This window comes from Cyrtonyx montezumae, unplaced genomic scaffold (genome assembly GCF_038088225.1).
Source record: "Cyrtonyx montezumae isolate F1298 unplaced genomic scaffold, pur_monq_1.0 scaffold_19, whole genome shotgun sequence".
NCBI classification, from domain to species: domain Eukaryota; kingdom Metazoa; phylum Chordata; class Aves; order Galliformes; family Odontophoridae; genus Cyrtonyx; species Cyrtonyx montezumae.
The window spans coordinates 3,671,379-3,689,977 of NW_027071925.1; the positions used below are offsets into that span (position 1 = coordinate 3,671,379).

Below are 18,599 nucleotides of genomic sequence, written 5' to 3' on the forward strand. Positions count from 1 at the left end.
TTAGTTACAGAAACGCAGCAGCAAAGCGAGGGGGGGGGAATAGGGGACGGGGTGGGGTGGGACGGGCTGGGGCTGGCGCAGATCGGGGCTGCAGAGCCGTGGAGGTGGCCTTCCCCCCACTCCCCCCCTCCCCAAAGGCCCCCGGCTCGTGTGAGGGCAGCAAAGCTCTGGTGCTGGAGATGAGCCCTAAGAGAGAGCTGTGGTCAGGGACAGCTTACTGGTGGGAGTGGCAGCCGCTGCTGGGACTGGGAGCGACCTGGGTATACCGGGCACGTGGACGGCTGCGTGCCAGCGCGGCGGGGCGGCTTGCTTTCCCGTTTACACAGTGCCGTGGGCGAACTGTCGTGCCTCAGTTTCCCTCCCTGCACACGGGGTCACGCCACGCGTCCCCGGGCAGCGCTTCGGACCCGCATCCCGCACGGCAGCAGGTGCCTTTGGGCGTTAAGCACTTCTTCTTCTTTTTCGGACTCTGCCCCCTCTTCCCCACGTTGCTGCGGTTTATCGGGGCTGTCTGAGTGCCCGGGGCTGCTGCGGATCGGGCGGCACAGAAGGGAAGCGGAGCCCGACCCCGCTGTCCCCGAGCTGTGCTGTCAGCGCCCGTGTCTGCGTTCCTCGCCCCACTGCGGCACTGTCCTACAAACCCTGTGCTGCAGTACCGCGCGGCTGAAGAAAAGCCACGAGCCGTGCAGCGTGCACACGGCAGCTCCTCCGCGTGTGATGATCTGCGCGGGGATAACTTGGAGTTATTGTCTGCGCTGAAGCCCTGCAGTCTGTTTGTGCGCTGCTAATGTGTGCTGGCTCCGTCTCCCAGGCTCTCCCGTTCCTGTCGGGGTCGGTGCTCGCTGGAAGGAGGCAGAGAGATGGGACCGGGGCTGGGTTTGGCCCCGCAGGGCTCTATGCGATGGAAGATGGGAATGTCGGGGTCGCGGGGGCTGCTTTGTTCTGCATGACCTGCACCAGGAGCTGACCCGCTTTCCTAAGTCTTGGGGGACCCATCGAGCCCCCAGCTCCTTTTGTACAACCGCTTCCACCGCTTGCAGGCGCGGGGTTCAGCGGGTGAGATCTGAGCTGCGATTCCCCGGGTGGGGGCAGCGAGATGCAGGCAGGCTGCAGGAGACCCCCCCTCCCCCCCCACCCCCGCTCTGTGCTTTGGCTTTTCTCAGATTCGCTCGGGGCTGTGCTGGCAAAAAGCAGAGCATCGTGGGGGGCTGCGGGGGGTAGATGCACACGGCCCTGTGCAGGGGGGCACGGGGTGGGGAGCCCCGGGGACGGCACCGCTGAGGACATCGGGGCGGCTCATCTGCCTCCCCGCACATCTCCGCTCCGGTATTTATAGCATTCGTGTTATCAACTCGAATCAAAATCATGTGACGCTCCACTAACTTGCTCTGCAGGATTAATTCAGCACCGAGCCGTCGCAGCTCCCGACCTTCCCCCAGCAAAGGGAAAACACGGAGGTGCCCATCGGCTCTGTGCTGGGCACCTGGGGGGCAGGGCTGTGCTGCTGCTCGGGGTGGAAGGCGGGGGGGGGGGGGAGGGTTGGCTTCTCCCAGGGGACGCCCCAGGATGGATGGTCCACATTGCCCCCATCCCTGCGCTGGGGGTCTCCGGGGAGGGGATTGCCGCTGCGGGTATGAGGAGGGTGATAACAGGGACAGGTGGGGACAGCGGGCTGCTGCACGGGGGGTGCTACCGGGGAGCACCTGGAGGGGGGGGGTTCCGGTGGATACGGGAGGGAGGAAACGGGTGACACTGGGGACAGCGGTATCCGTGCCGTGCCGTGCCGTGCCGTGCCGAGCGGGCGGGGCGGATGGGCCCGGCCCGGCCCCGCATTGGCGCAGCAGCCCCGGCGTTAACGCGGAGGCGGTGCCGGGCGCGGTGCAGCGCGGGGGATGCTGCGGGCGGGGGCCGCCGCCGCCGCTCAGCCCCGGTACCGGTCCCGGGCCGGAGGGCACCCGCTGAGCCCGGCCCGGCCATGGGGGCTCTGACCAGCCGGCAAAACGCAGGGGTGGAGGAAGTGGACATCCCCGCTAATTCCGTCTATAGGTACCCCCCGAAATCCGGTAAGTGGAAGGGGGAGGGTGCCGGTTCTGCTCCGTGCTGGGGAGGGGGACGAGGCGCGACCTTGTTTCGCTTATGGGAGGTTTTCCCCCTCATTCCGCAGTCTCGCTGGGGTCGGGGATGCCCCTGTACACCCCAACGGCCTCCCTGACCCCCCCCCAGAATTGTGGGGTTGGTGCTGGGGGACGCGCAGGGGACAGGGAAACCCCTGGGAACGTCCTTAGGGCTTCCCGTTTCCAGGAGCCCCGTCGTTAGCGCAGCCCTTACAACTTGGCTGAGTTGCCGCTACTTTAATTCCCTGATTATTTGTATATGGGATCTGCAAGCCGCCGCTCTCTTTATAGCTGCTCGCGGTGGTGATTGCTGTTTGGGTTTAAATTCCCGGGAGGATGCAGGAGGATTGGGTGGGAGGGATTGGTGGGGACCCCTCCTTCCCCTCTGCTCTGCCCCATAGCAGCCCCACAGCTCTACCCGTGGGGCTCCTCTTCCCGCACAGAAGCGCAGCAGGGATGTTTCTGCCGGCCCAATCCGGTCCTGCCTCAAACCTTGTGCGTGACCTTGGAAAATTGGTCCCTCCCCTCTGTGCCTCGGTTGGATGGAGCTGGTGACCGCGGGGGGGGAGGGGATGGGACCGTGTGGGTGTCCCGAGGGTCGCAACAAGGGAGCTGTGTCCTCGGGGGGCACTGCAGAAACAGGGGTACCTGAGGATGGTGCCCGGGAGCACTATGGGGATTGGAACAGCATCCTTGCGGCAAGGAATATTATTAATAGGTAACTATTTTGGTAGTTAATAGGATAAAGGTAAAAGCTCGGATCGTTAGCGCTGTGACAAATTACTTGCTAATTAGAAATAAAGACCTCCTTAGGAAGAATTAGAGCCAGCGCAAACCCTACCCTGGTCCTGAAAGCTGTGCCTGGCTCTTCTCCATTTGGTTTGAGCCCCTCTGCACAGCTGGAGCAGTGCTGCACATCTGCTGGGTGGGGGCTCACTGGGGGCTGAGGCAGCTGATGCTGTCAGCCCTGGGGCTTCCCCAGCTCCTGCTTCTCTGCAGTCCCAAGGCCTCTGTCACCTTGATGCCAGCCAGAGCCCAGCGAGCCCCTTTGCAGGTCTGGCAAAGGCCTCGTGCTGTCAGCGAGGAGCTCTGTGTGCATTTAGGAGGGTTTTTGTGCTGGGGAGTGCTGTCCCTGCCCCAGGGTAGCGATTATGCCTAGCTGAGCATCCCTGGATGCATCTCAGCTGGCAGAGGACTTCAGGCTGATGCTTACCCGCAGCTTCCAGGGAGAAGCTGGGGTTTTCAGGTGTGCCCAATGGCAGAGCTATGGGGTCATATTCTTGGGGGGAGGGCAGGAGGTGCCCAGGTGACAGGAAGGGATGGGGCCATCTGCACTGTGCGCAGGCTGGTGACTGCAGGAGATTAGGGCTGTCCTGCTTTTAATCTGAGAAGGATTTGCCTCTGGCACTGCTGGCAGTGATCACACTGAGTGCTTCGGGAAGCAGCCACCAGCTTGGGGATGGGGCGCTGTGGGGCTGTGGGGCACGGCCTTCTCTGTGGATGTGACTGTGGGGTGATGCTGCAGCCACTCCCTGGCCCCATCAGTGGTTTCTTTTTCTCTTCCTGGGGGTCTCCATCCGTGCTGGGCAGGGCACAAATTAGATCAGTTAAAGCTAATATTTTGAAGTGAAGGACGGGATTTGTTTTAGCGGCTCAAACCTGGCAGGGAGGTTGGAAGGGAGAATGATTCAAGGCTGCTTTATGGCTGCTTGATATGGGGACAGCTGCAGGGTCCCCAGGTTGGGGCAGATCCCTGGTATCAGCCCCGGCCCCCAGCTGATGCTGACCCACGAGTGGGCACGGGCTGGGGACAGGGTGAAGGGGTCAGCCTGGCGGGGACACCCCGTGTACCAGGGTCACCCCATGTTCCTGTGGCTGTGGGGGGAGGGCTGACACAGCAGATCCTCAGCCGGGGCTTGGCTTCTCCTCCCTATCCAGAGCAAATTAAATTGAGAAGGGAGCAGCCCGCAGTGCGCAGCTCCCCGCTGCCGCTGGGGAAGCAGGGGCACCAGAAGCACTCAGCGGTCCAGGAGAGGACCCCATCAACTTCCCCGTGGAGATGCTCAAGGAGAAAAGGGGCTGTCAGCGTTAGGGCACGTCCTGCAGCACAGTGCTGCCAGGCGTGTGGACGTGGTTTTGTTTGCTGGGATCATCGAGCAATTTGGTTTTACTCCTTTTAAGCAGTTCCCCCTGCATGCAGCCGTTCCCACGCGCTCTCTGGGCCTCTGAAGTTTAAGATCTCATTAAAGCTTAGCTTTCCCTCGGCAATGTAACTGTCCTTGACAGGCTCTCCTTCCCCTGGGGCAGGTGTTGGGGAAGGGATTATAATGAGCTGATAATAAGAGGGCTTTCGCTGGAGAGGTGCTTCCCTGTCTGACATGCCTGCAGTCGCTGGCTCCGTGCTGCTGATGTCCCAATGCTTTGTAGGGCAGAGCCTGGCACAACTCGGAGCTCTGCACCTTCTGCTCACCCTCCTTCCCATGGGGAAGACAGAACCTCCAGGTTCTTACCTCCTGCCTCTTTAATCTCTCTTTGCTGCCGCTGATGGCTGCAGCACTCTGCCCATGTAAAATGTATGAACCTACCGCGATGCTGCGTGCCTGGAAGCAGCGAGGTCAGAGCTGCCGAAGGGATGCTGAGGGATGCAGCTGTGCCGTAGGGGCCTGCAGCACCCAAAGGTTGCTCTCAGCTCCCAGTGTGGGTGTTGGGTGATGGCAGCTCGGTCTTCAGAGCTGATACTGGTTAGGGTTACACTACGGGAGCCCCCAGCAAGCCATGACTGCAGCCATCGCACAGAGCCTGCGCTCTGCTTTTCAGCTTGCCCTGGATGCTCTCCTGCAGGTTTGAAAACTGCCTTTTTCCATCTCCTCCCCTTGTCTGAAGTCACTATCGCGGTGGCTCAGGATGGCTCCGGTCCCCCCCAACCGAGCTTTGCTTGTGGGCTTTTTCACATGGCTGCATTCCCCCCCAGGAGCCACCTATAAATTATGCACGTGGAAAATGGGACCCGAAAGCAGCAGGCATCAATAATTGATGGTCAGCTTTTCCTAACCAGAGTGCTGCATCCCCATGTCCCTGCACAGCCGAGGTGGCCGTGGGGACCAACCCCCTCCGAGCCATCTGTGGTTTGTGGTGGCATTGCTGCTGAGGGCTCAGGAGCTCCGTGTGCCCCCCGCGCTCAGCCACGCTCTGTGTTTCCTCCCCAGGGAGCTACTTTGCCAACCACTTCATCATGGGAGGCGAGAAGTTCGACTCCACGCACCCCGAGGGTTACCTCTTCGGCGAGAACAGCGACCTCAACTTCCTGGGGAACCGTCCCGTGGTGGTAGGGATCAGTGCGAGTGGGCACTGCCTGCTGTCTGCCCGTCTCCTGTCCATCCTGCCTGAGGGCAGAGCCAGCCAAGCACACCGGGGTGGGCCCGGGGGTTCTCCGATGTCCGAGTGCTTGCTGCAGCCTGTCCCTGCGGGTCCTGATCCGTGCTCCCTCTGGGGCTGCGTGTCCATCTTTAGGGCTGGGGGTTATTGTCACCCCCCTTCTCTCTCTGGGCTGGTGGATGGGTCTGTGAGTGACGGGGAGCACCATGGGGTGGTGCCATCTCCCTTCGCTGCTGCTCTGCTGTTGTCCATCTCTGCTTGGCCCCGCAGCCTGTGGTGCTTCTCCTTCCAACTGCTGCTGGTAAATGAGTGTGGTTCAGCTCCTTCCCACGAGATGCAGGCAGATTTACGCTTGCTGCTTTGCGTTCATCTGATGGGCAAAGGCAGCTGCAAAGAGAAGCCCTGAGTTTCTATATTCTCCAAATCTGGGGTCAGGCAGCTGGAAATTCAAGGTGAGGACTCTGATGGCACCAAAGCTTTGCTGTTGAGTCAAGATGAGCTTGCCCACTCCAGGCAGAGCAACTTTGGGATGTTTCTCTTCTCGCTGTGTGCTCCACCAGTGAGGGACACTCAGCATTTATGCTCTTGCTCCAGTGGTGGGCACTGAGAAATCCTCTTGACTACAGTAAAAGCTTCTAAACTGCCCACCGTGCAGTTCCCGTGTCAGGAAGCCCAGCAACAGATGGACAGGAGCAGCAGGGAAGGCAAAAGAACAGCTTGGAAACAGCAGAAAGAATTAATACAGCGTAGCAAATGAAATTACGTTGCTCAGGCTTAATTAGGGCTGGATGCGAGAGGCTGCGCTCTGGGGCTGCTGTCCTCACGCATGGGGGGGAGGTTTGGGGTCAAGGGGTGTGCATGGGGGTCAGGGGGGCCTGCATGGCACCTGGGCACGGCATCGGGGTGGAAACAGCACAGATATCTGTGATGCTGCCTCCACACCTTGTCTTGGTGTTATTCTGTGTCCCGGGCTGCTGTGACAGAGGCGTGCTTGGGCTGGAAACGTCAGAGTGCAGCGATGCCTTTTTGCTGAGGGGTTTTATTTTGGGTTCCTTTGAAGTCCTCGAAGAGCTGAGAGCCAAACGGCTCAGAAAGATTGTCCTAAATCCTCTCTAAGCTGCACAACTGGGGTGAACCATTCAATATCGCTGCGCTGCGGGGAGGTGCCGTGCCAGCATGTGGGGAACTCGTGCACCGATGCAGGGGGGGGGAGGGGTCTCTGCAGTGTGGTGACGTGAAAACCACCTGAGTGCACGTGCAAAGATAACCCCAAAGAATATTTTTGAGGGTATTTTTTGACTTTAAAGGGGTCTGGCCTGGGTCAAACATCACTGGGGATGTGTGGGCTGTGTTCTTAAGAGGGAGCAGTGGTTGGAGCGAGGGTTTTTTTTCTTTCTGTTGCATTTCAGCATGATTTAAAGGAAAGGGATTGAAAAAGTCCTCTAAATGCTCCTTTTGTGATTGTGCACGTTGGGCTTGCAAAATGTCATTAAAAAAAAACCCCTCCGAACTATCAAAAATGGCCCCACATGTGGGTGTGAAGGAGCCCAACGGGGACAACCAAACAGTTTCTGTAGCAAGAAATTTGCCTGCAGCACTTCCTCATTCTGCCCGGCACAACCAGCAGACCTGCCTGCAACCCCAAACCTGTGGGGTGGCCAAAAGGGCCCCTACAGGGCAGCCTAGTAGGTCCGTGGGGTGTTTTGTGAATGGCAAGGTGCAAATGGGTGAGCAGATTGGACTGCTTCGTGGTGGAAGGTGGACTGTGCCGTGGTGTGGGTCCAGCCCATGGGCTTCTCCTTGTGTGGGTCGGGGTTAGGGTTGTGCTTGGCTCTCAGGCATTTGCTCTCTTGCAGCCACACCAGGCAGTGCTGCCAGTGCCCGTGCAGTGCTCGTGACTCGTTACAAATCTCATTAAGTCCAGATTAATGACTCAGCAGCCCTTTTCACCTTCCTTAAGGGAAGGGAGAGTGTGGCAATTTCAAGGTGCCATGGATTAATCCTCAAAATGCCCTGTGCCACTCACGCCTGGTCCTGTGGGCTGAGCAACTGCAGCCTGGGTTCAGCCAGCCCGTGACCACCAGGACCACCGCTGCAGGAATGAGAAGGACCTGTCCTACTGCCCCTGGGGTCGTGGCACCCTGCTGGCCATGGGATCCCTGCCCCACCGAGCCCTGCAGCTGCAGGGAAGGTGGCAGTGACTTTCCCACGTGAGGGCGCTTGGAACATGGGAAATGAGCACTGGGGGTGACGAGGAGACCCAAGCTCCTTTTGGTTGCTTGGCCTCTGTCCCGAAGCACCAGTTAAACCCCAAACTCTTCAGCTTTTGCCGGTGTCTGCCATCCGTGCTGGCACTCGGGGCCCTCCTGGTGCTGGGCTGTCCCCTTGGTGTGCAGTGACAGCTTGTTGGTGAGCCAGGAGTTAATCCCAGCATAAGCTGCTCCACGGTCCCCATCACTACAGAGTCCCCAGGGGAGGTCAGCCCACCTGGGAGACACCTGAAGAAGGGGTAGAAATGGGGGGAGATGTAGAGAGGTCCTTGTGTTGTGCCTCCAATATCTCCCGTCTCCCTCGGGTGGCTGCAGTGCCAAGAGGAGGGTATCTCCACTCTGCTGCAGTACTTCCCCCCCCAGCAAGTCCTGCAGCCCCTGAGGTGGCTGTAGATGACATGGAAAGCACAAGGTCACTTTGGAGGGTGGTACAACACCTCTACTTGCTCCCTCATAGCATTGCTGCCTGCCCAGCCATCCCATCAGCTCCCACTGCAGACACAGAGGCTGATGGGGACCCCACAGCCCAAATCCCATCCATCAGTGGACAAAAACAGAGGAATCTGTGTCTGTTCTTTGCTTCCAGGCACAGAGAGAGATCCGTGCTCCCCCTGCCCAGCCTTGTCCATCAACTCCACGCTGCATCAGCAGGCTAAAAATACACAGCAGCTGCCTGCGGGGTTAGGGGGAGGCAGCCATGCACCTCGACCCTATTTCTCCTCATGCTACACCCAAAGAAGCTTGAGACAGCCCATCTCTGTGTGCTGGTCCCCTGGAAAGCTGTTCCCTGCAGGGTGATGTCCCTGTTGCTGCACTGCTGTTTATCTGAGCACAGATGTGCTGTCTGCTGTGGCTGGGAAGGAGTGCTGGGATCTGCTTTAGCCCCATTGTGGATGGATGGGGTATTCAAAGAACCTCTGTATCCAAAAACTAACCCACTCCCAGTGAATGCAGTTATGTAAGACAAGCAAGCTGGGGGAGAACTGCTCCTGTGAGGGTGTGCATGGTGGCTGTGGGGTTTGGCCACAGTGGAGTTGTTACCCTTCAGCACAGCTTTGCCCATCCTGGGGGCACATTGTTGTCCCGCAGCAGTGACTGGGGCTGATCTGAGTGCTCTATGGAGCCGGGGGGGGGAACTCTGCCATCACAGTGGGACCACGTAACCTTCATCCATGTCTCTCTCATCCTCAGTTCCCTTACGCTGCTCCACCTCCTCAGGAACCCGTGAAGACCCTCCGCAGTCTGATCAACATCCGCAAGGACACGCTGCGCCTCGTCAAGTGAGTGCCTGGGGGTGGTCCCACCCCACTGTGCCACGCCAGAGTGGGCAGAGCTGTCCCCATCCCTGTGCAGCTTCACGGCCACGTTACATCGTGCTGGACCACACTGGGCTGTGCTGTGCTGGGCTGCGCTGGGCCACACCAGCAGCCCGGCAGGATTAAGTAGGGCTTAGCGCTGCCTTTGAAGAGATTTGCTTTCTTCTTCCTTCCCCCACTTCTGCCGAAGGCTTTGCTGGAGTGAGGCCAAGGGTTGAGGCTGACGTTTGGGATGAGGGCTGAGATCTGCCTGCAGCACCCTTCCTCCTGTAGCCCTGCCCTTGGGTAGATTGTGCCCTCCCAGCGTGTCTCGGTTTCCCCTGGAGGAGGAGCTGTCAGTCCCTAAAAGCCGTTTGGTGGGTGGTGGGGGGACATTGGTGACACCCTCTGTGCTCCCCAGGTGTTCAGAGGAGGTGAAGACCCCAGGGGAAGAGGTCAGCAAAGCCAAGGTGCACTACAACGTGGAGTTCACGTTCGACACAGACGCCCGCGTGGCCATAACCATCTATTACCAGGCCAGCGAGGAGTTCCACAACGGGGTGGCGAGGTGAGGAGCCCCAGCCTGACATCCTGACACCCTGCATGGTGTGACACCCCCAGCCATGCTGAGGCTGCACGTGGGCTCCTCACCCCTGCAAGTCCATCCCCATCCCTGCCTCCGTATGGCCGAGGTCCGTTCAGCCACCACACTTTCTAGTCCTGTCTCGCTCCTTTTGTTCCCTCCACGTGAATTCACTGTCCCATCCTGTTCCTACACCGGGGCTTGCACGGTGCCCTCTTTGCCCCATGGATTGTTTTAGCCCTTTTTAGGACCTCTTGCCCCAGCCCTCAGACACATCCAGCAGGGAAGCAGAGAACCAGTTCTGCTTGCTCCCCTATTCCTGGTGTCACCACGAGCTGGAGGAGTGCAGGGATGGTGGCACTGCTGACCCTGTCCTCTCTCCGAGGGACAGCTACGTTCCCAGGGACACCAGCCTGCAGTCCGAGACCGTGCACTACAAGCGGGGTGTGTGCCAGCAGTTCTGTGTGCCCTCCCACACTGTTGACCCCTCCGAATGGACCGAGGAGGAGGTGAGTGCTGCCAGCCCACACCATCCCCACAGCAGCAGGGAAAGGGGCCGAGTTTGTGACCCCTGCAGTGCTAAACAGCTGTGGAAGTGGCTCTAAAACGCAGTGCTGGCTGCAGTTTGGCTGGGAGCACCCACAGGAGCTCCTTTCCCTTGGTGTGACCACAGCCAGGGGGTGTTTGCAAGGCTCGAGGCTGCAGCTCAGCTGTTGGGAGCTGCTTAGTGTGGATGGGACATGAAGCCTTCTTGCTGCTCCTGAGCATGCCCTTCCTTCGGTCTGTTCACAGCTGGGCTTTGACCTGGACCGGGAAGTGTTCCCTATGGTGGTGCACGCAGTGGTGGATGAAGGCGATGGTGAGAGAGGGGAAACCCATTTTCCTTGCTGCCGTGGGCTTTGCCACTGCTGCCTGTGCTGTCGGGCAGCTCCTGCCCTCGTGCCATCCCCCTTCTCCTCGTGGCAACTCATCCTCTGTGCCACATGGCTTTCTGTGCCCTCAGCTTGCCCACTCCTTGTGTCTTGCAGAGCACGCCGGGCACAGCCACGTGCTGCTGGCAACCTTTGAGAAGGTGAGTGTGGGGCTAGGGCCGTCCTGCCCCATCCCAGCTCCTAGCCAGAACCAGGGGAAGCTCCCTGGGGCTCAGGATGGGGCTTGGGCTGCTTTGGGGCCACTCACAAAGGTGCAACGGGAGCAGGGGCCAGGCAGGCCCTTGGATGTACTGGGGCAGTCCCAGGGAGGTCCACCTCCTTATTTTCTCCCCCAGCATGCTGATGGCACTTTCTGTGTGAAGCCCCTCAAGCAGAAGCAAGTGGTGAGTGAGCTGCAACCCCAAGTGTCCCCATGGGAACTGGCGGCATCCAGTGTCCCCATTCCTCACCTTCCCTGTGCTCTTCCAGGTGGATGGGGTGAGCTACCTCCTGCAGGAGATCTACGGCATCGAGAACAAGTACAACACTCAGGACTCCAAGGTAGAGGGCTGCCAGCTGCACCCAGCTGCCCTGGGCCTCCTGTTGCCCCTCTCCCACCCCTATAGCATGGGTCAGATCCCCCCGATCTCACCCTAACCCTGCCCGGTGCCGAGGACCCAGGGCCAGGCAGCTCTCCTCTCTCTGCCGTGCAGGTCGCCGAGGACGAGGTGAGCGATAACAGTGCTGAGTGTGTCGTCTGCCTCTCGGATGTCCGTGACACCCTCATCCTGCCCTGCCGCCACCTCTGCCTCTGCAACACCTGCGCTGACACCCTGCGCTACCAGGCCAACAACTGCCCCATCTGCAGGCTGCGTAAGGGGGGAGCTCCCACCCTGCTCCCGGGTCCCGTGATGCCCCTGGGATTGCCCCAGGCTCCAGAACGGAGTGGCTTTTATGGGGTTTAGGGTTCCTTTGGGATGCGCCGAGTTCCGGTTGTCATCCCTCCTCTTTTTCTTCTTCCCCAGCTTTCCGAGCCTTGCTTCAAATCCGAGCCATGAGGAAGAAGCTGGGGCCCCTGTCGCCCACCAGCTTCAACCCCATCATCTCCTCACAGACCTCTGACTCTGAAGAGCACTCGGTCAGCGCTCAGGAGAGCTTCGGGTGCCCCACCGGGGTGGGTTGGGAAGTGCTGGCGGTGGACGTTGGAGGGGCAAGGGTTTTTTAAATGCAAGCTGGGAAATGGCAGCAAAAATGCAGGCTGAAAACTGCAAAATGCTTGGTAGGAGAAAGCATTGCCTGGCTTATATAATAATGCCTGGTTGGGTGGAAGGACCACAGATTTGGGGCTTTCATGGGAGCAGAGAGATTGCCTGAACTCCAGTTTTTGGATGGGGATGAGCATGGCGGGGGGTGGGGGGCAATGAAACAACCGTGGGGGGGCTCTCACTCCATCTTCCCCTCCACAGTCCTCGGAGAACATCCCCCCTGGCTACGAAGTGGTGTCGCTGCTTGAGGCCCTCAATGGGCCACTGACGCCCTCGCCGGGTGCAGGGCCGATGCGGATGCTCGGGGAGGGCCCCCCCGGTGCGGGACCCCTGCCCACCTACAGCAGTACCGGCCGCCTGCCCCCCCTGAGGGCCCTCTCACCCCTTGAGCGGCTCTCAGACTGTGCCCCACCAGGGCTCAAGATGAAGAAAAGCCTCTCCAAGTGAGTAATGTGTGGTGGTGGGGTGCTGGGGGAGATATCGAGGGGGGGTGGTGACCCCTCTTTCTACTCGTCCATCCTGTAGGTCGGTATCACAGAACTCCTCCATCCTGCCCGAAGAGGAGGATGAGAAGTCGTGTACTGAGTCAGAGCCGAGGGTCTCCAGGAGGAAATCCCCTGCCCGGCTGGAGGAGGTGAGCGTTCTGCGTGCCCCTGGGTGAGGAGGGTTGTGGAGGCACAGGATTTGGGAGAACTTGTTTATCCTCTTGGGGACCACAGAGTCTGGGTGTGGGTTTTTTCCTATCCCTGTCATTCTTTGGATGAATACCTACAAGGTCTGTGCCAGATTGGTGCCATCCCCAACAGCAAGCAGCTCCATCCCTTCCTAAAGCACCCCACAAAGGCTCCCACCCACCAGCTCTTCTTCCAGGAGTGTGGCATGACACCAGAGAGCGAGAACCTCACGCTGTCCTCATCAGGAGCCATTGACCAGTCCTCGTGCACCGGGACCCCACTGTCCTCCACCATCTCTTCTCCAGAAGGTATGGCTGACAGAGACCTCTGTGGCCTCAGAGGGTTCGCACGGCCCTTCCTCCACGTCCCACTCTTCTCGTTAGACCTGCGTTTAATCACCCTGTGCTGTGCTCCCTCCAGAAGCTGCCAGCAGCAGCCTGGCCCAGTCTGTCATGTCCATGGCCTCCTCCCAGAGCCAGCACTCACAGATCAGCACCGACACCATCTCCTCCATGTCCGGCTCCTATGTGGCCCCTGGCACAGAAGAAGAAGGGGACATGCTCCCCTCACCCGCGGCCGCCAGTGCCACGGCCTCTGATGGAGAGGTACAGGGGTTGGGGGTCAGTCCTCGTGCAACACCATCGCTTTTCTTTAAAATAAAACCCAAACAGACATTAACGTATACATATTTCTTTCCCCTTTCTTGCTTGTTCCTGCAGTCGACGCCTGTGGAGTCCCCAGATTTGCACTTTGTCAGCATCTCGGCCGAGGAGCGCGATGCCGAGGTACGGCGCGGCGCGGGGAGCTCCCGGTGCTGTGGGGTGCCCCATCGTGCTGACAGCTGCTGCCTCTCTGTGCCGCAGGGCAATGACGTGCTGGAGGATGAGGATGTGTCACCCACACAGGAAGATGGTAAAAGGCCCAGATCGCTGTTTTCCCCCTCCACTTTCTGTTCGGGGTGATGCTGTGCTGTCCTCAGCTCTCGTGTCATAGGGGAGAGCACCCGCTGCCTCGGAGGCACCGGGGATGGGGAAGCACTGGTGCGGTGGAGTTGCCTCTGGGTGGGTTGGGTGCTAGCAGGATGGGGACTTGGGTGGCCGTGGGGACCTCTGGGGCACGTAGCAGGTGACAACTGGAGCTTAGGATGCAAATCCCTGCGGCAGGATAGGTGGCAGCGTGGAACCGGGTGCCCAGTGGGGCAGTGTCCCACACATGGGTTGCGTTGGGGGATGCAGCATTTGGGTGAGCAGCAGCTCCCCAAGGGCTGTCTGTGCAGGAAGGGTGATGCTCCTGCAGCCCTTCTGTGGGATGTAGCCAGAGCTGCTTCCAAAGGGCCAAGTGGGGAAAGCATCTTTGAGAGGGTTTTTTTTTCCTTGCCAAGAAGGTCTCAGCATCTCTGAAAGCCTCTCACTTCACTATCCCCATCTGTGCTGGTTTCCATAGGAAGGGGGTGCAAAACTGTTCCTTTTGGGCTACTTTCCTCTTTTTATTTTTGTTTGCTTGTCCTCAGTATGCTTTCACAAGTTAACACGTGCACGCTGAGGGCTCCTCTTGCTTCCTCCCATGCACCCGAATAGCCAAGGAAAGATATTTCCCCTGTGCCACATGGCTTGGACAGGCAGGGAAGTGTCCCATCCTGTGATTGCAAGGCTCTCGACAACAAATAGGCATCAAACTTCTTTCCCTTTCAATCTGGACCACCAGCCAGGCTGAGAAACATGAGTCTGCCTGTCCTGTCATCAGCAAAAAAAGCAAAGCACAGCCCCTGTCCTGCAGGAAGGCTCTTGGCCGTGGTGAGGCTGAGGCAGGGAGCAAGTGGGGGCTGCTCCTGGCCTTTCCTGGCACCCCAGAAGCCAGCACCACCTTCCTCATGGGGAGCTCGGGTCAGCTGTAAGCCTGCTTGGTCTGGCACCAGGAATTAAGGCGCTCATGGGAAGCCTCCAGCTTTGACGCCTTAGGACCTGAACCCATATGTGCTATCAGCAGTGCTGCCGGTGCTATTTGGGATTGCCCTCCCCCTGCAGCTCTGTTGCCTGCATCTTATGGATGCACGTCACCCAAGAGCTGGTCTCTTGTCACGTATCTGGCACTAAGAAGCAGAATTGCCTCTCTTGCCCCCCCCAAACCTCCATGCCTCGTGCAAAGCTTGGCTAATTCAGCTTCCTTCGCCTCCTCCCGGCATCCCCGCAGCCGCACTGATGGTGCCACAGCGAGGGGCCACGAGCCCCCAGCACGAGGAAGGAGCAGCTCAGTGCTTTGTCTGTTTGCTTTGTTTGAAAGGAGGTGGGGAGTGAAAAATCCCCATGCCCCCCTCCCCACGTGCACACCCTGCTAACTGCGTTAACTCCCTTCCAGGCCCGAGGACAGGCGCTTTCCTCGGTCTCAGGTGTGACAATAACAATGACTTGGGCATCGCACACGTGAAAGCGCTGGACAATAAACTGTGCTCTGAGGCCTGCTTACCTGGTGAGTGGCCACTTGCTGAACATGAACTTGGGGTGGGGGGGATGCTTCCACTCCTCCCTGCATCGCCCCTGCCCTTCGGATCCCTTCACCTCCATCCCATCCATCTCCATCCCATCCCCTCCAAGTGGTCCTCGCCAACCCTTCTGCTGGGGCTGGGCACCAGGCACACCTAGCTCTGGGTGTCCCCCCCATCCCCACCGCAGTGCCTGCAGCTGTGCTTCACTGAAGGGTTTGTCCCATGGCTGGTGTCTGCTGGGACATCGCTCCTGGATGGGCACCAACTTCCCCCCAAGTGGCTGCATGGCACAGCCAGAGCCCATAGTGTGGTTTTCACTCTTTTGGGTCAGGACATGAAGCAGAGATGCTCCTTGGCCAAGAGTTGCCTGCCTTCCCTTCTTTTCAGCCAGGGAGATAAGGCTCTCCAGGTCCTGATGTCCCCCAGCACAGCCCTGAAGCTCCATACCCCCTCCCCATCTTTTCACACTTTTTCTCCACTCTCCTTCTCCCTTTCCTCTGTTTCTTCGCTCCCTCTCTCCATCCCTTTTCTCTCTTCTTTCTCCCCACCCCAGCCTCCTCTGTTCACGTGGAAGTTCATGTTCACTCTGTGCCAACACGTGCTTTGTGTCCCCCTCCTCACCTAGAGTTGCTGAAAGGTGACAAATGTATTGACAACAAGGGCAGGGAGCCTGCAGCTCCGCTCCATCAGCGCAGGGGGATATAAATGGGGGTAAAAAAAGCCAAGAGGAGCCCCCTTGTTCAGCTCCATGGCAATACATTTGTGGGCAAGCTGAAAGCAACTCTGCCCCTGCCTGTCACTTTTGGCAGAATTGATGGCGGGGGATGGAGAAAGGACTTGAGGGGGGTGGAGAGAGGAGAACTGCCTGGTCCCACTGGGTGGGGAACGCCCTTCCCTCCCCATGCCCTCTGGGAAAGCTTCCCACCCCGCTGCCTCACCTCCTGGCTGCCCTGTTCCTGGTGGTTTCTGCTTGGGAGAAACACAGCGAGGCTCTTGTGGAGGAACAGGTGCCTGCCACAGCAGCACCTGGCATCCCTTGGGTGCCCCTTTTGGTGCTGAAAGCCGACCCCAAGTGCATCCCCCTCTGTCGTGCTGAGGGATGGAGAGCTTTGCAGCCCAAGCAGCCGCAGAGATGCTCTGGCAGTGAAGGATGAGGTCTCCATCCTTTGGTCCTTGCATTTGCCCAGTGGCTGCCCTGCTTGTCAACCCTCTGTAGGTGCTGCCTCTGGGGCTAATGGAGAATAGGGGGGAGGCTGCCTGGCCTGCCATGCTGCAGGATAGCAGAGGGGATGGGAGCACCGCTTGGAGGCGTGCAGGGAAGGCAGGGGCTCTGCCCTGGGGATCAGCTGTGGGGCAGGGGGTCACGGAATGAACTGGAGCGGCCCCCTGGTCCTTTGCTGGTGGCCATCAGTGTTGGGCAGTTTTGGTGGGAGCAGGGCAGCTGCTTCCTCGCCCATCCCCAGCTGCATTCAGCCTGCGCTCACCAGCTGGCTTTGCACCAGAGATCATCTGAGGCACAGCTTAATGCTCGTGGTGGTGGTGCTGGGCTGGTTCAGGTGCACCAGTGCCAGAGCTTTGGCAGAGGCTGAAGGTCTTTAGCAGTGAACTGGGGCAGTGTTTCCCCCCCAACACCTGTAGGCTCAGATGTGAACGCATCCATGGGACAGACACAAGCAACAGGGACTTTTCCTTTGCAGTACCTTGGGAGCTTAATATCATCTCTGTCAGATATGGTTTAGCTGTGATTAGATCCACGGGTTGTTTTTTTGCTCTCTCTGTAACAAATGAAGTTGCAGGATGTGGCTCATCAACGTGGAAATGTTTGTCCATCTCTAGCACTGCTGTGAAATCTTTGCAGATTTCAATCTGGTGGGAAAACGCTTTGGGAAGAGTCCAAATGCCACGTCCTGGGGGGGGATAGGAAGCAAGGTTTGAGCAAAACCACAGACTTATATCCCTGGGTGGGTGTCCTGGGGCAGAGCATCCTCAGGATGCAGCCACAGCCTCTGCTGGGATGGGGCACAGCAGGGATGGGTGCGTGGCTGTGTCCCCACACCCTGGCAGTGCCCCTTGGGAGCCTTTCCAGGACGTGCTGCGTTCATACAGTGGCACCAGAGTGACTTGTGCAATATCGAGCTCTTAACGCGACTGCTGTGTGTGCCGGTGTGTGTGGCCTTTAATCACTCAGTCCCTGCACTGCATCACCAGCTCGCTGTGTAAAGCTCTGGAGATCGCAGACATCAGCACGCAGTGGGGACGTTGTTACTCCATCTGACAAAGCCTCAGTGCTCGCCCTCAGCCTGGGTGGTGGGCACATCCCAAGCTCTTCCCATCCGCGAGCAGAGCTTCTCCATCGTCCTCAGCACGAAGCCCCGGGGTCACCATCCGTGACACCCACGGTGCCCATCAGCGGTGCCTCCTCCTCCCGTGTGCTTCCCATAGGGGATCAGCCCCAGCCCCGTGCCCTGTGTGCTGCAGTGCCGTGCCTCTCGTGCTCACCATGTGCCTTCTGGTCTCTCCCCACCACACAGCGGCGGTGCCGGACTCCTGCCCCATTGACATTGAGGAATAGGTATGAGATCTGGCGGTCCCCACGCACCCCGGGTGACATCCCTTAATGGGACGAGGGAGTAGGGGAGAGGTTTGGGTTGTTCAGACCCGGCCAGGCTGCACAGTGCTCCCCACCTTGCTCTATCTCATGTTGGGGAGCCTACGTATCACCCTGCAAAGAGGCACCCTCATGGTGCTGGAGGGGAAACCCGTCTAATGCAATGTTCGAGCATGGGGACAGAGATTTGGGGTTTCCAACTGAACTGCCCATGTCGGCAGCACCGTGTCCCCCAGCACAGAGGGTCTGCATTCCCCTGGGGGTGTTGGGGTGCAGCTCCAGAAGATCAGCCTCTTAACCCCCTGTTTTCTCTCCCAGGCCCAGAGGCAGCCAGCACCCAATGTATGTCTCTCGTGGCCCCCCCACCCCCCCCGGCACCAGCCACGTGGAGCAGGCAGCAGCCGTGGGAGCACTGCCCATGGGTGGGCTCAGCCTGGGGGACACGCAGCCCCCTGCCATACACAGAGGGACCCAGGCACCACCACCTCCACCCTTGGCCATTGGAACGATGGTAACCTCGAGTTTTCCTCCCTGTCCCCCACTGCAGGACAGCTGGGTGCTGTGTCACCCCAGAGCCCCTCCATCAGCGCCTTCTCTTCCCCTGTCCACAATGGGGTTGGGCTGCGGTCCTCCTCCTGCCCCGTGTGGGGTCTTGGGGTGTAGCCAGAGGGGATGATGGCAGGAAGGCGCCCAGGGGTGTGTGTTAAGGACAAGTGTCAGTAGTGACAGCCAAGGTTCGCTCTGGTGACCGTGGTGTGGGGCTGGACCCCTCTGGGATGCTGACACGTCCCTATGCCATGCCATGGGATGTCCCACTGGTGGTGGTGGAGCTCCTCCCCGTCCCCTCTCTCCTCCTGGGCACTGTGTGGGCTCCCATGGGGTGGTTTGTCTTCAGGGATGGGGTGTGTGGCAGGGGACCTGCTGACCCCCATCACCGGCACCTTGGGGCATCACCAATTTAAATTCACTGTCTTCCACCACCCCACGAGCTCGGGGCTCAGGGCTGTGCCCTCTCTGGAACA

General features: G+C 59.3%; 1 protein-coding gene across 4 annotated transcripts; it reads left to right on the forward strand.

Annotated features, from left to right (window-relative positions):
• The first annotated feature begins 1,891 nt into the window (after nucleotides 1-1,891).
• Nucleotides 1,892-17,963, forward strand: RNF157 (ring finger protein 157). 4 transcript variants are annotated; one of them, XM_065735198.1, is made up of 20 exons: nucleotides 1,892-2,063; nucleotides 5,321-5,439; nucleotides 8,951-9,039; nucleotides 9,476-9,622; nucleotides 10,029-10,146; nucleotides 10,430-10,496; nucleotides 10,666-10,709; nucleotides 10,905-10,952; nucleotides 11,038-11,109; nucleotides 11,262-11,421; nucleotides 11,574-11,722; nucleotides 12,015-12,256; nucleotides 12,339-12,447; nucleotides 12,684-12,795; nucleotides 12,908-13,092; nucleotides 13,207-13,272; nucleotides 13,351-13,399; nucleotides 14,843-14,953; nucleotides 17,501-17,541; nucleotides 17,896-17,963. In XM_065735198.1, the coding sequence occupies exons 1-19, from the start codon at nucleotides 1,976-1,978 to the stop codon at nucleotides 17,539-17,541; spliced, it is 2,016 nt and encodes a 671-aa protein (XP_065591270.1). In that variant the 5' UTR covers nucleotides 1,892-1,975; the 3' UTR covers nucleotides 17,896-17,963. The 4 variants fall into 4 exon arrangements, with proteins under 4 accessions (XP_065591270.1, XP_065591273.1, XP_065591271.1 ...); XM_065735201.1 differs by having other exon boundaries at nucleotides 1,895-2,063; nucleotides 11,574-11,686; XM_065735199.1 differs by having other exon boundaries at nucleotides 1,895-2,063; nucleotides 13,207-13,399.
• The last annotated feature ends 636 nt before the right edge of the window (nucleotides 17,964-18,599 follow it).